This window comes from Lolium perenne, chromosome 6 (genome assembly GCF_019359855.2).
Source record: "Lolium perenne isolate Kyuss_39 chromosome 6, Kyuss_2.0, whole genome shotgun sequence".
NCBI classification, from domain to species: domain Eukaryota; kingdom Viridiplantae; phylum Streptophyta; class Magnoliopsida; order Poales; family Poaceae; genus Lolium; species Lolium perenne.
In genome coordinates, this window is record NC_067249.2 from 130,789,154 (window position 1) to 130,801,196 (window position 12,043).

The 12,043-nt window shown below is 45.1% G+C and overlaps 2 protein-coding genes across 5 annotated transcripts; one reads left to right on the plus strand and one right to left on the minus strand.

Moving 5' to 3' along the window:
- Positions 1-236: 236 nt before the first annotated feature.
- LOC127334545 (V-type proton ATPase 16 kDa proteolipid subunit) lies at positions 237-2,136 on the minus strand. The gene is made up of 2 exons (XM_051361033.2): positions 1,688-2,136; positions 237-597 (listed from the first exon to the last, which is right to left on the minus strand). Exons 1-2 carry the CDS (start codon positions 2,053-2,055, stop codon positions 465-467), a joined length of 501 nt encoding a protein of 166 aa, XP_051216993.1. The 5' UTR covers positions 2,056-2,136; the 3' UTR covers positions 237-464.
- A 185-nt stretch (positions 2,137-2,321) lies between these two features.
- LOC127334543 (uncharacterized) lies at positions 2,322-9,552 on the plus strand. 4 transcript variants are annotated; one of them, XM_051361030.2, is made up of 7 exons: positions 2,322-2,485; positions 2,579-2,774; positions 2,879-2,965; positions 6,335-6,703; positions 7,092-7,242; positions 7,432-7,869; positions 7,987-9,552. In XM_051361030.2, the coding sequence occupies exons 1-7, from the start codon at positions 2,391-2,393 to the stop codon at positions 9,327-9,329; spliced, it is 2,679 nt and encodes an 892-aa protein (XP_051216990.1). In that variant the 5' UTR covers positions 2,322-2,390; the 3' UTR covers positions 9,330-9,552. The 4 variants fall into 4 exon arrangements, with proteins under 4 accessions (XP_051216990.1, XP_051216991.1, XP_051216989.1 ...); XM_051361031.2 differs by having other exon boundaries at positions 7,990-9,552; XM_051361029.2 differs by having other exon boundaries at positions 7,432-9,552.
- The last annotated feature ends 2,491 nt before the right edge of the window (positions 9,553-12,043 follow it).

Below are 12,043 nucleotides of genomic sequence, written 5' to 3' on the forward strand. Positions count from 1 at the left end.
CTACCAATAGATTGGAAGTTCATGGTTATCTGCATTCCACGTTAAATTGTCCCAGAATCATGCTGAAACAGTACTGAAGCTGGAACGAACCAGAGATGCTGCCATCCCCGGCGGTCACTTGAACTAAAGCAGCACAAGGGAAGTTTGTTATTTTGTAGGAAAGACAAGTATTTTCTTTCCAACTTCAGAGACAGTGATGACCATAGCACGATACAAGGATATATATAGAGAACATCTCAGAAAAACAAATCCTGGTTTATTCACCAAACCTTTCCATGTTCTCAAGCAACAATGTGCCAGGTGTGCATTAAAAGTTATAGAATCATACAACTACCAAGAAGACAGAAGAAAGCATGGAGTCTGAACAGCAGAAATAGAACACAAAGATACAGCAAAGCAACACACTGGACACTCGTATGTTATCCATCACAACAGAAAGTGGTATAGGGATCATAAACCAATGTCTAGTCTGCTCGGGATTGACCAGCACGAGACGACAAGATGATACCGACAATGAGGCCATACAGTGCAAGCGCTTCGGCAAAGATGAGGATGAGGATCATGCCCACGAACAATTTTGGCTGCTGAGCATTCGCCCTGGGAGCAGAGAAGTTGACATTAGAACAACATCAAGATAGGCATAGTACTGAGTTTATGTTGGAGTATTTAACTAATCTTTTTTATCAGTCCTTAACATAGAAATGGCACCGTACTGAACTTTATTTATCTCTTAATTTGAGAGCCAGTTAAAGAGATATATAGAAACAATCATTGGTAAACAAGATCATTTATTGGCCAAACCTGCTCACCACTAGACCTATATGAAAACTGATGCAGCACAGATTAATAGATTATGAACCATCCAACCACAAGCAAAATTTCTCAGTTGTCATCATATTGCATATAGGTATGCATGAATACACAACACTGAATGCATAGACCATAAGTTTTGGTTGAAATACAAGAGCGAAGTGTTGCATTACAAAATCGAAGTGCATCAGCATCAATCCATAGCTTTGAGAATAACTGAACAGAGACCGAATTGGTGAATTATAATGACAAGCCAAGAAGACTGAAATCGGAGTTATCCAATAAATTATGAAGTTTCCCAGCTTATATGGCAATTGGCTACTTCTGCTACGATTTCAGCAGCATAAGGTACACACTAGTTATTCAGATATTGTGCAAGTTTGATAAATTTTCCCTCCACCCGGTTACAATACATCTACCATTAAAAAATCCCAATAAAAGCGTACATCTAAACTTCCCAAACAGTTAACAAATGCATAGCTCCTCGTAGTCACTCCCCCACTCCATCATCCAATTTGTATTCTTCTCTTCCACCTCACTCCCTAATGCTCATTCTTCTCCTTCCAATTTAATTGGTGGAGGCTGAGAAGAGAAGGAGATAACAATCTGTCTGATATTTTCCAGATGTACCCTTATTACCGGATGGAGGGAGTTAAGTTTTTTTTAGCATAGCCAAATAAGCAAAAAAGGGGAGCCATGTGAAACTAAAATGATTAGCATCTAGAGTGAAGATCAAGGTTTCTCACGGTGCTCAATTCTTACTAGTTTGTCAGTATGTAGAGTATATGTCTGAACATCATACCATTAAAAAAGAATAACAAAATGTTAGCTCTCCTATCCTATGTGGGGGTTTCGATTTGGGGATCGGGATGAGCACCTGACACCAGCGTCGCCGACGATGCCGATGGCCATTCCAGCGGCGAGTCCAGCGAGGCCGCAGGCGAGCCCGGAGGAGAGGTGCGCGTATCCGTCGAAGAGGAAGTACGGCTTGGCCTTGGGGTTGATCCCGGTGCTGATGATGACGGCGATGATGAGGCCGTAGATGCCGAGCACCCCCGCCATGACGACGGGCACGATGGACTTCATGACCAGCTCCGGGCGCATGACGCCCATTGACGCCACCCCGACGCCGCTCTTGGCCGTGCCGTACGCCGCGCCCATGCACGAGAAGACCAGCGCCGCCGCCGCGCCCAGGAACCCGAAGAAGGGCGCCGTCTCGTCGCCGCTGAACACGGACGCGGCCATGGCGTCGCTGAAGTCGGCTTCCTTGATCGAGAAGGGGGAGCGAGCTAGTGTTTGGTGTCAGGCTGGTGGTCGGGGAGGAGCACGACGGGTGGGGAAGACAACACGATGGCACGCACGACGATCTGGGCCCGTGGGCTGGGCCGTGTATATGGGCTGGCGTGCGTTGGGCTGGATATGGCAACGTGAAGGAGCCCATCAAACATCTCTTCGCCTATCCATTCCCGAAGTCCCAAAAGTTATTATAGAGGTTTCTCAAAAAAAAGTTATTATAGACTGAAAAAAAAAACAGTTCCCCAACGAACCGCGGAAGCGCCGACGAATCAACAGACTTCGAGATGGCGGCGGCGGCTCCTGCTCCGGCGGCGGCGCCGGCGACGGGGAAGCGGAAGCGGGATCTCTCCGAGGACGACGTGTACCTCATCCTCCACAAGTGCGTCCTTCTCCTCGCCCTCCCCGTGCACCAGCCGCCGCTCCCCCCGAATTTCACCCTAGGGTTTTAGCGCGCCGCTCGATCTTCCCGCAGGTACTCGCCCACGCAGGTCCTGACGGTCCTTCAGGAGGTGTCGCAGCACGCGGAGAGGAGGAGGATCGACTGGAGGGCGCTGGTCGCCAAGACGGCCACGGGGATCACCTCCGCCCGCGATTACCAGATGCTCTGGCGCTACTTGGCCTACGGCCACGACTTCGTCGAGCTTGTCGACACCACCGCCCAACCTCTGGTTCGAATTATTTAGATCCTAAGACCTACTAGTAGTAGCATTGTTGCTTTATCTTACACTGACGGTGTTCTGGTTACTTATGTTTCCCTGATTGATGACGGTAGGGCGACGAGAGCGACTTGGAAGGTGAGATTGAACCCTCTCCTACCCCGAGCAGCGATGCCCTAGCCGAGGCCTCAGGGTTCGCCAAGGTATCGCTTTATGTTTTCGTCACAAGCAATATATTTCTGTACTGAACCTAGTTATATGATTTGCTTATCACTTTATCAGGGTATGTACAGTGTTAATGTGCTTAGGGAGATGCTTAGAAAAATAACCCGGGTTTTTAATGCTTAAGCACTTGTGCTTATATTTATATAAGTAAGGTTCTTAACTAGCCATCTCTCCTATAGAAATAAGCATTCGTGCTTATGAAAATGTCTGGTTTATTTATGTAAGCCTTCTCTAAGCACTTCCCATTGTACATGGCCTCAGATGCTCATTCTGGATTTGGAATGCCAAAATCCTAATTGTATGTTTAACGCATTTGCCTTATTTATATGCATTCTTGAGATCCCCGGTTATATTAGCTATTTAGCTGTCACTGTAGAGGGTAATACGCCCAACCCCCTGGACCGCAAGATGCCATCTTTGCTGCTAGCCGCAGGGCTCTCTCCTTACTCCAGCTTCAAGATCACCAAGTTATGCGCATGGGTCTGCTGGTCGATGTCGCGCACGGTGCTCCACCTTGGCAGCGAGAGCCTTCTGTTCTGCGCCAAGCTTCTTCTGGTCTTCGTACATGGTGGTCTGCGTGTTGCACAGAGCCAGCAAGGATTCCTGAATCTTCTCGAGCTTCTTTTTCAAGGACATGGCGCCGTCAGACATGGTGGGAGGGATGGATCTGAATCTGATACCAAGTTGTCACGTAGTGGGTAATACACCGAACCCCTGGACCTCTGTAGCGTGACTCCAGCCGTGGAGGGGATATCGCACAACAGAGGCAGAAGAAGAAGTAATGTGGGTTTGGGAGATACTAGATCTGATTCTTTATTTGATTTCCCATAAGGGTCTAGGGCAGGCATAAATAGCCCACATACATTACTTCAGGCCTAAGGCCAGAATCCTAACAAACTTGGAAAGTACTAAATAACTTGGAAACTAGCTCTAGAGACACAATCCTCTTAAATTAAAAGGATATAGATTGATTTTCTACGATTTGCTGCACCAACTGAAGCCTTCACGTGACATTAGCTTAGGCACCATCAGAGTAGTTGGTGTTTGCATTTTTTCTTTGGTTCTATGATCAAACATATTCAGAATTGAGTGAGATGTGCATGAAATTTGGTTTTGGCATCTGGTTAAGGTCATTGTGTCCTATTGCGCCACAAACCAGTATTTGAGGGCATGCCATGTAATTTATTATTGGCTTGTCTATGCAGACCCTTATTATAATTTTATCCAGAAGGATTTGCAAGGTGTGACCTACTTGGGTTACTTATTAGTAATGCTGTTGTGCAGTAGGAATTTCATATAGTGAACGTGTAACTAACACATCCAACAGAGGAACCTGCCATCGTAAAAGCGTTTAGGTGTTGTCAAGTTAGTCCCAAATCTATGGAAGTGCATGTTCCAGTCCTTCATAGTACCTTAAGTGAATCACCGTGGATTTTGAGCAGCCCGACTCAGCGGTGACCGGCACGAGTGGCGCTTTGACCACAGCCACATGCCCAGAATTCTGCAATGGCATGAGTTTTGCCGCCAAGGGAACTTCTGGCTATGTGTCTGCGGTTAGCGCTGAGTTGAGCTGCCCAGGACTCACGTTCACTCACTTAGCGTGCGTTTGGTTGCAGGAATCTTTTCAAGATTAGTGGGATTTACGGGGTAATCTGGTATGATTCCCGTGTTTGGCATATGCTCTTGGAATGTTAGTTAGGAATTCTAGCTTACCATGATAAGCTCTCAGTTGTTTGCGCTTTGCGGCATTAGGATTTCATTTGAAACAGGTGCCCATCTTAGATTGCTTCCAACTCTGGAACCCATCGACACCTCATTTATCTTCCTAAAAAAGCCAGACCTTCAATATTGTTTTTATTCAGACATAATGATTGAATTGTATTATTTTGTGAAGGACATCATGTCCATCCAATTTAGGACATCGCTCATCTAGTCCTACGTCACTAATAAAAAATTATTCGACCAAGGGTGTTGAGAAAATTCAATCCGTTACGTCTTGCTATTTTACAACGTGACCTTGACATGATGCGTGCAGCCAATTCGTTCTCACATCGTATTATAAACAATACGATTATATCTTCTGTTGGAATTGTCGTGTTTTTGTCATAGACCGATAATAGCCCCAGTGCCCTACTTGGGGATTTATTCTGTGTAAGTTTGTAAGGCATGTATTAGTCTACATAATATATTCTCGTTAACAGGTTAGAATTATTTTCTTAGCAGTTCTGATATAGCTACCCAACAACTCATCTTATGTTATCTCATTCCCATGTTAAGATTCCTAGGAAATCTCACATTCCTTTCGATCTGGTTTTCTTAGAACCAAACCTATCTTAAGCTACTACAGGGACTAGAATGCGCACTTCAATAGAATAGGACTAACTTCACACCCCTTCAATACTTCAAGAACTGCTGATGCAGTTTATTCTTCAGTATGAACCTATATTGAAGATGATTGATGCACAATGATGGCTCTGCTCAAAAGCTTGATTGATGCCTTTATCAGATGGGAAATAAAGCTTGTTGTTTAACCAGAAAGCATAGGATAGTGAAAATGGTTCGTCTGTATGAAAAGTATTATGAATTCTTTAATGAAGATTAGGTTCTTACGAGAGCTCCAAGTTTCTTTTTTTATCGAGTATAGTGTTTCGTTTTATTTTATTTACTAGATGGACTTCCTAGAATGTCTCACAGAGTTGCAAGTTTCACTCTATCAAGTTTCAAGAACTAGTAGCGTCTACAGAAGCTGATTGATCAACCAATTCTGGAACTGCAACTTTGAATCTGTCTCTATCTTTATATGCAGCAAGACAAAAGGGCCATAATGTTTGCCCCATGTGGTTACAAAATAGTGTTAACCATGTTCGTCCCCTCCAGTTACGGAAGAGTGTAGCCTACAGGATATGTGCAGTTCAAACTCTGTATTGGCAGTCAAGAATCTTTTTGAACATCTGAATCAGGAAAATGAAAATATAATCCTAGATTTTTCTTGAAAATTGCTTTTACTTATAAATGTATGTATTTCAACTATACTACAACTGGAAGTATTACTCACAGTTTTATTTGAGTGTGTACACCCAAATGTAGTTCTTATTACTGGCTAGAGTAGTCTATAAAAAAGTGTAAGGATTTGTTAACATAAAACAGTTCTTATGACAGTCTTCTGTATCATTTAGTTTACAGAAACGACAAACCTCTAGTTTCATTAGCAATTTCGTATATTATTTACAATGTCAATTGTCGTGCAATCGTGCCATGTACTATTTGCTGTATTGCATATTTGCACTATAATTTTCTTGATATTTAGACGTGCACAATGACACTTGATCCTGTTATATAAACTGCAGATCTTAATGTATGGACCTTCACGTGAACAAGCTTCTAGTCATCGTGCTAACCCAGAAGTTGCTGTGCTAAATACTCCAAATGAGAAGATACCGCGTGTTCCATCTGACAAACAGCTTGGTCAGAGTCACCGTCTAACAAATGGTACAGGTCCAGTTTCCAACTCAAAACAGGCTTCCTATACAGGGTTATCTCTTGATCCTTTTGATGGAAATGGACCTCACAAAAAGAAAAAGAAGCCTAAACCATGGTCGAAAGAGGAGGATGCGGACTTAACGACTGGTGTACATAAGTGTGGTGAAGGAAATTGGCACGACATTCTGCATAAATATAGCTTTGATAGTGCAAGAACTGCTGTTCAATTATCTCAGGTAACCCTGTGGTCACCTTGTAAATTGCACACTAGCACCTGTTATGATGCTGCAGTTCATCCTTGTTTACATCCGTGTAGTTTTAACAAGTCACCCCAACTTATGGTAAATTGGTAAAATGCTTTACAAATATGCTAAGATAAGTACGCAAATACTCCAAACACATGTGCTTTTTGTTGCAACTGTTATATTGCTGTGCTTGTAATCCATTAGTCAATATACAGGTTCCATCTTCAATCGTACCGTGCCTGTTTGATTAGTTCTTATTTGCATGTAATTTGCCTTATAATAATATAATATAATGATTAGTAGCATGATGTGACATTCTTGTCCCCATGCACATTTTTCTCTGTAGAATAGTAGTAGTAATGTATATTGCTCTTTTCAGAGATGGGCAGTAATTTCCAAGCGTCAAGGAACAACCAAGCCTGTTAACGCTAAACCAGCTTCGAACTTTGATATAAAAGCTACTCAAAAGGCATTTTCTATGGCTCTTGGTATGCCTGTGCGGAGGCCTGGATTATCTGCATTAAGAACAGGTATTTATAAAATTCTTGTACATTGTCAGTAAATCTCTGTCATTCAGAATAATGCTTCTTTGCTGAACTATCGACAGCTCAAACATCCTATAGCTTCGTTGCATATCTCACCATCTCAGATGTAATTCTATTCTGGCAATCTATATCTTGTGCTAGCCTTTTGGTGCTCATTTAAGCTTTTTCATACAGGAATTTCACAACAAAGCACTCAACATCATGCTCCAGTATCTGGTACTGCAACAGCTGAGTTAAAATCCGCAACATCCTCTTCATCACTCCCATTGCCAGTACCAGTGCCAGTCTCAGCCCCCGTGCCTGTTCCAGTTCAAGTGCAGATGCCACTTCCTCAGGTGCAACAAGCTCCTGCCCAAGTTGCACCCTTAAGAGTGTCAAATACTTCAAACAAGTCAAGAAATAACACGAAGAAGCAAGCTGCACAAGCAAATCTTACAAATGCTCCTTCCTCGATACAAGCTGCAGCTATTGCTGCTGGTGGACGAATCGCCACACCTAGTGTGGCGACAAACTTGTTGAAAGCTGCACAATCTACGAAAGCTGTGCATATAAGATCTCGAGGAATAGGATCTTCGAAAACTTCTGCAAGCTCCAAATCATCCACTATGGCTGGTGAGTCTGGGCCACAGCCTGGTAGTGCTCAACACCCAGAACTTCCAAATTGTAGTGCCCCGGCACCATCTTCTGTTTTGACTACACAGTCAACTGAGCAAGTTAATGTTGTGGCAGAAGTTGCAGGAGTTAATCCCCCGGAACAATCTGCTAGTGCAAATTTGTTGGAAGGTGATAGAACATTGAGCACCACACCAGTGTCTGGCCCATGCGACAGTATGGAGATCGACGATGACTCCACGTTCTGTGTAGTCACGATGGAGGACTTGTTTCCTGAAGATGTGAAGCAGCCAGATATTGTAGATCCCAAGGCTGAGGAGATCATAGATCCCAAGGCTGAGGAGATCATTGATCCCAAGGCTGATGACATCATAGATCCCAAGGCTGAGGACATCATAGATTCCAAGGATGCTGACATGCTGGAGTTTGATCGCTTTGTTGCCCAAGGATGCTTGGGTATAGATAAGAGCATAGGTGTCAGAATTGCTCCTGGAGCTCAAGCTGCCATTGCCAGCCAGAAGAAACAACCGAAACAGTTACCCACAGCTGGGAAAAGCATCCCTATTTTTACAGCAGCAACCATGAAGAAGACCAAAACTCTAGGTTCGCATGGAGCGACCTTTCCACCGACAGTCACCTCTGGTGGCCTTGTTGGCACAGGCAATGCTGGTGTGCTGAGTAAAGCATTAGGGGGGCAACCAACTGGTCCAGGCACCGCAGGAAAACAAAATAGGTGCCAAGAAATTATGTCCCAGAAGCAGCATGCCACGAACTCAAAAAGTAATGGAATGACCAAGATTGCGGCTCCTGGCGCTGGAACACCAGCCAGGAATGCGGCTTCTGGCGCTGGTACACTAGCCAGGAATGTGGCTCCCGGCACTGGAACACTAGCCAGTAATGCGGTTCCCGGCGCCGGAGTACCAGCCAGGAATGTGGCTGGCAGCGCCGTAGCACAAGCCAGGAATGCAGCTCCCATTGCTTTAACACCAGCCAGGAATCCAGCCACCGGTGCCGGAGCAGCAGTCAGGAATGTGTCTCCAGGCACTGGAACACTGGCTAAGAATACGCCTCCCGTTGCCGGAGCAGCAGCCAGGATCGTGTCTCCAGGCACTGGAACACTAGGTAAGAATATTGCTCCCGGCGCTGGAGCACCACTCAGGAATGCTTCTCCAGGCACTGGAACACTAGCTAAGAATACGCCTCCCGGCGCCAGAGCAGCAGGCAGGAACGTGTCTCCAGGCACTGGAACAGTAGCTAAGAATTCAGCTCCCGCCGCTGGAGCAGCGGCCAGGAGTGCGGCTCCAGGCACTGGAGCACTAGCTAAGAATACGGCTCCTGCGACAGGACCACCAGCTAGGAATGTGGCTCCCGGCACTGGATCGCCAGCTAATCGCCAATATAACCTGGTGGTGAAGGTGAATAACGGGGCTATTAAGGGGAATTCACCAGCCAGCAAGTAGCCAGGCTAACATGGTAAATGTTGTAATAATGCTCCTAGGAACCGCGCACATCTGTTAAATGTGAATAGGGTCTGGCACTAGGCATTCATTTGCTCTCTTCCTTTCCGAACCAAGTACCGGAGGAACACATTAGATTGGATTGCTCTTATCTTTGCAGTACCGCCAGTAATTAGCATAATTCAGCTGTTAGCATACTGTATATTTGTTTGCCATGATTCCTGCATCCTGTTGGCCTTTTGGTTTGTGGAACTGAGACGTTGATATAGCTGTGGTCTGCACGTCAAGATGTCCCATCTGCATGCTGGCTCTGAAAGTGGAGTTGTCGTTTTGATGTAAGATCTTCCTCTGGTGCATGAATTCATTGCATGTAGACTTTGTGTTGGACTTGTAGAAGATATACGCGTATGTGCGATTTAGCTGTATGGTGCAGGTGTTAACCACCAGGTCAAATATGAGGTCGTAATAACTCTGTTTAGAGCAACTGTCGCTCGTATACATGGTGGTTGCAGCCTGGACCATCAGGTGCAGTAGTGCCGTACCACGTGTACTGACGTTGTTGACAATTGGCACATACACTTGGTCTGCTCATGGCCTGTAGTTTTCATGCTTGCTATGATGCTATCGTGTCGCTTTGAGCGAGACACTGATATCTTGCGTGGAAGCAACCAGAAATCTGGAACTGATACACAGGAAAACTTGTATTTTCATTTGAAGTGAAGCTTTATAAGTACAACGAGGCGGGATATTGAACATGCGACAGTGTGCACCCGGAGGGTCGTTTCATCTAGCCAAACAGGACACGACTGCATCTTTAGCGGCCTGGCGCAACCCGATCGTGGCTGTTCGTTTTGGTCCATAGGAATAGGAGGACATCAAAACTCTAGTCTAGCTGCCCGACGTAAACAGACTTGTCTGCGTGGGTAGCAAATGCGTCATTGCAGACAACATGCGCGTCCGTGGGTGTCCCCCTTCTTGTACCCTCAGGCTGTCCGACAAGGGTACACTCAGTAGCGGAGCTTGCGAGAAAAAGCTAGGCGGACCAACAGGCTTAAGGACACTAAAATGGGCTGTTATTAGGCTAAATTTACCAATATGTAGACATAAAATCTTTAAAGTTGGGCGGGCTATGTCACAGTTTTGTTTCAACTAAGCTCCGCCCCTGGGTACACTAGCTAGCCACTCGATCCAACCCTACCGCGGCGTCCGTCTCGCCCCTCTACGTTGTCGGTGCCACCGATTGGCCCACTATCGGTGAGTATCCGCGAATGAGTGAAACCACATGCTTTGACTAGATATACAAGTTTTTGCAAAACGTGATTCGGTGTTCGACAAGGTTTACTGGAGAGAGCCAAATTTTACCAACATTGCCTGGTTGTTGTCGATCAACGAGGCAAGGGGGTAGCGGCGATGATTTGAAGCATATAATATATGCATTGGGAGTGAAAGCATTGTTCCTTAGCATGGCGGTGGCAGTATAGGAGGCATGCCGAGTGATGCACTGTTATTCTTGAGGCACTGCTTCTCACAAGATCTATATGGATTTGTCACTCTTTCTTCAGCATGGCAAGTTCCCACATTGACATCAACATTCTCCAATGTTCTCTGGTATTCTCCAGGTTTGTAGAAGGCAGTACGTGATCCATTGATTCACTATGAGATCAATGGGAATGCATACGATAAGCCCTAATATGCACTTGATGGCATCTATCATGACTGGCCCACATCTGTGAAGACAATACGTGCACTGGAAGAAGAGAAAAAGAGGAGGTTTGCCAAGCAACAAGAGACTTGTAGGAAAGATGTAGATCCGACATTTGGTGTGCCTCGGTGGGCTATTGTTCATCACCCTGCTAGAACATGGAGCGTTGAGACTACGTGGAAGGTGATGACTGCTTGTTACAACATGAAATTTGGGGATGAGCGTAATAATAACCTCCATGATCAATGGTGGCAATTTTAGGGTGAGCTGATTAAGCCGCATCCTGGGGCATCATGGTTTGAGGAGTTCCTCCGCATGCATCATGAGCTCCATGATCGCCACATTCATGATCGACTCAAGTGAATCTAATTGAGTATCAGTGTACATTAACAGAAAACGACTAGTCATGTTAGCTTCTTTTATTTGCTTTATTGTGAACTATGTTATTTATTTGGTGGACTACATTGCCTCTGAGCTATGTTGTTTATTTAGGAGTACACCATTGAAATTAATTTGGCTGCTTCATAATATGTTGGTCAATTGGGTTAAAATAAAAAAAGAAAAGTTCAATATGTCAGGGTGGATCAAATATGTCTTGCCGCTAGGGCTGGCCCGACCCAAATGAACAAAGGTAATCAGACGACCATTTTCTTGTCTGTGGCCCAATCTAATATGACAAAAACGAACACTTCTGATATTAAAATTGGTCCAAGTAGGATGCCCTGAATTGTTTCTCGTTGGTTGGTTGGTCAAGATGAGGTAACGTAGTGTGGTAGTCTGGTAGGGTATGGATGAGAGCGCAGCCATGAGCCATCAGCAAATTCGTCATGCCACACGGAAGAAAAGGTCAAAGTACGGGGTAGCCTGATGCCAACATGCTACGCCGTCCTCGCGCGATCACTTCACACGTTGCCGGGCCACGTGGCGTTCTGCGACTGTGATACTTTATCCCCTTTGCCAACGAACTGAGATAAAGTGAGGCCTCACGTTTTACACCTCCTAACTAAATTGCCGT

Excerpts from the sequence above, each read along its gene's own strand:
- LOC127334545 (XM_051361033.2), bottom strand. The coding sequence starts at position 2,055 with ATGGCCGCGTCCGTGTTCAGCGGCGACGAGACGGCGCCCTTCTTCGGG. Across the intron at positions 598-1,687 it reads GTCGGCGACGCTGGTGTCAG|GGCGAATGCTCAGCAGCCAA; the intron begins GTGCTCATCCCG and ends CTCTGCTCCCAG.
- LOC127334543 (XM_051361029.2), top strand. The coding sequence starts at position 2,391 with ATGGCGGCGGCGGCTCCTGCTCCGGCGGCGGCGCCGGCGACGGGGAAG. Across the intron at positions 2,966-6,334 it reads AGGCCTCAGGGTTCGCCAAG|ATCTTAATGTATGGACCTTC; the intron begins GTATCGCTTTAT and ends TATAAACTGCAG. Across the intron at positions 6,704-7,091 it reads CTGCTGTTCAATTATCTCAG|AGATGGGCAGTAATTTCCAA; the intron begins GTAACCCTGTGG and ends TGCTCTTTTCAG.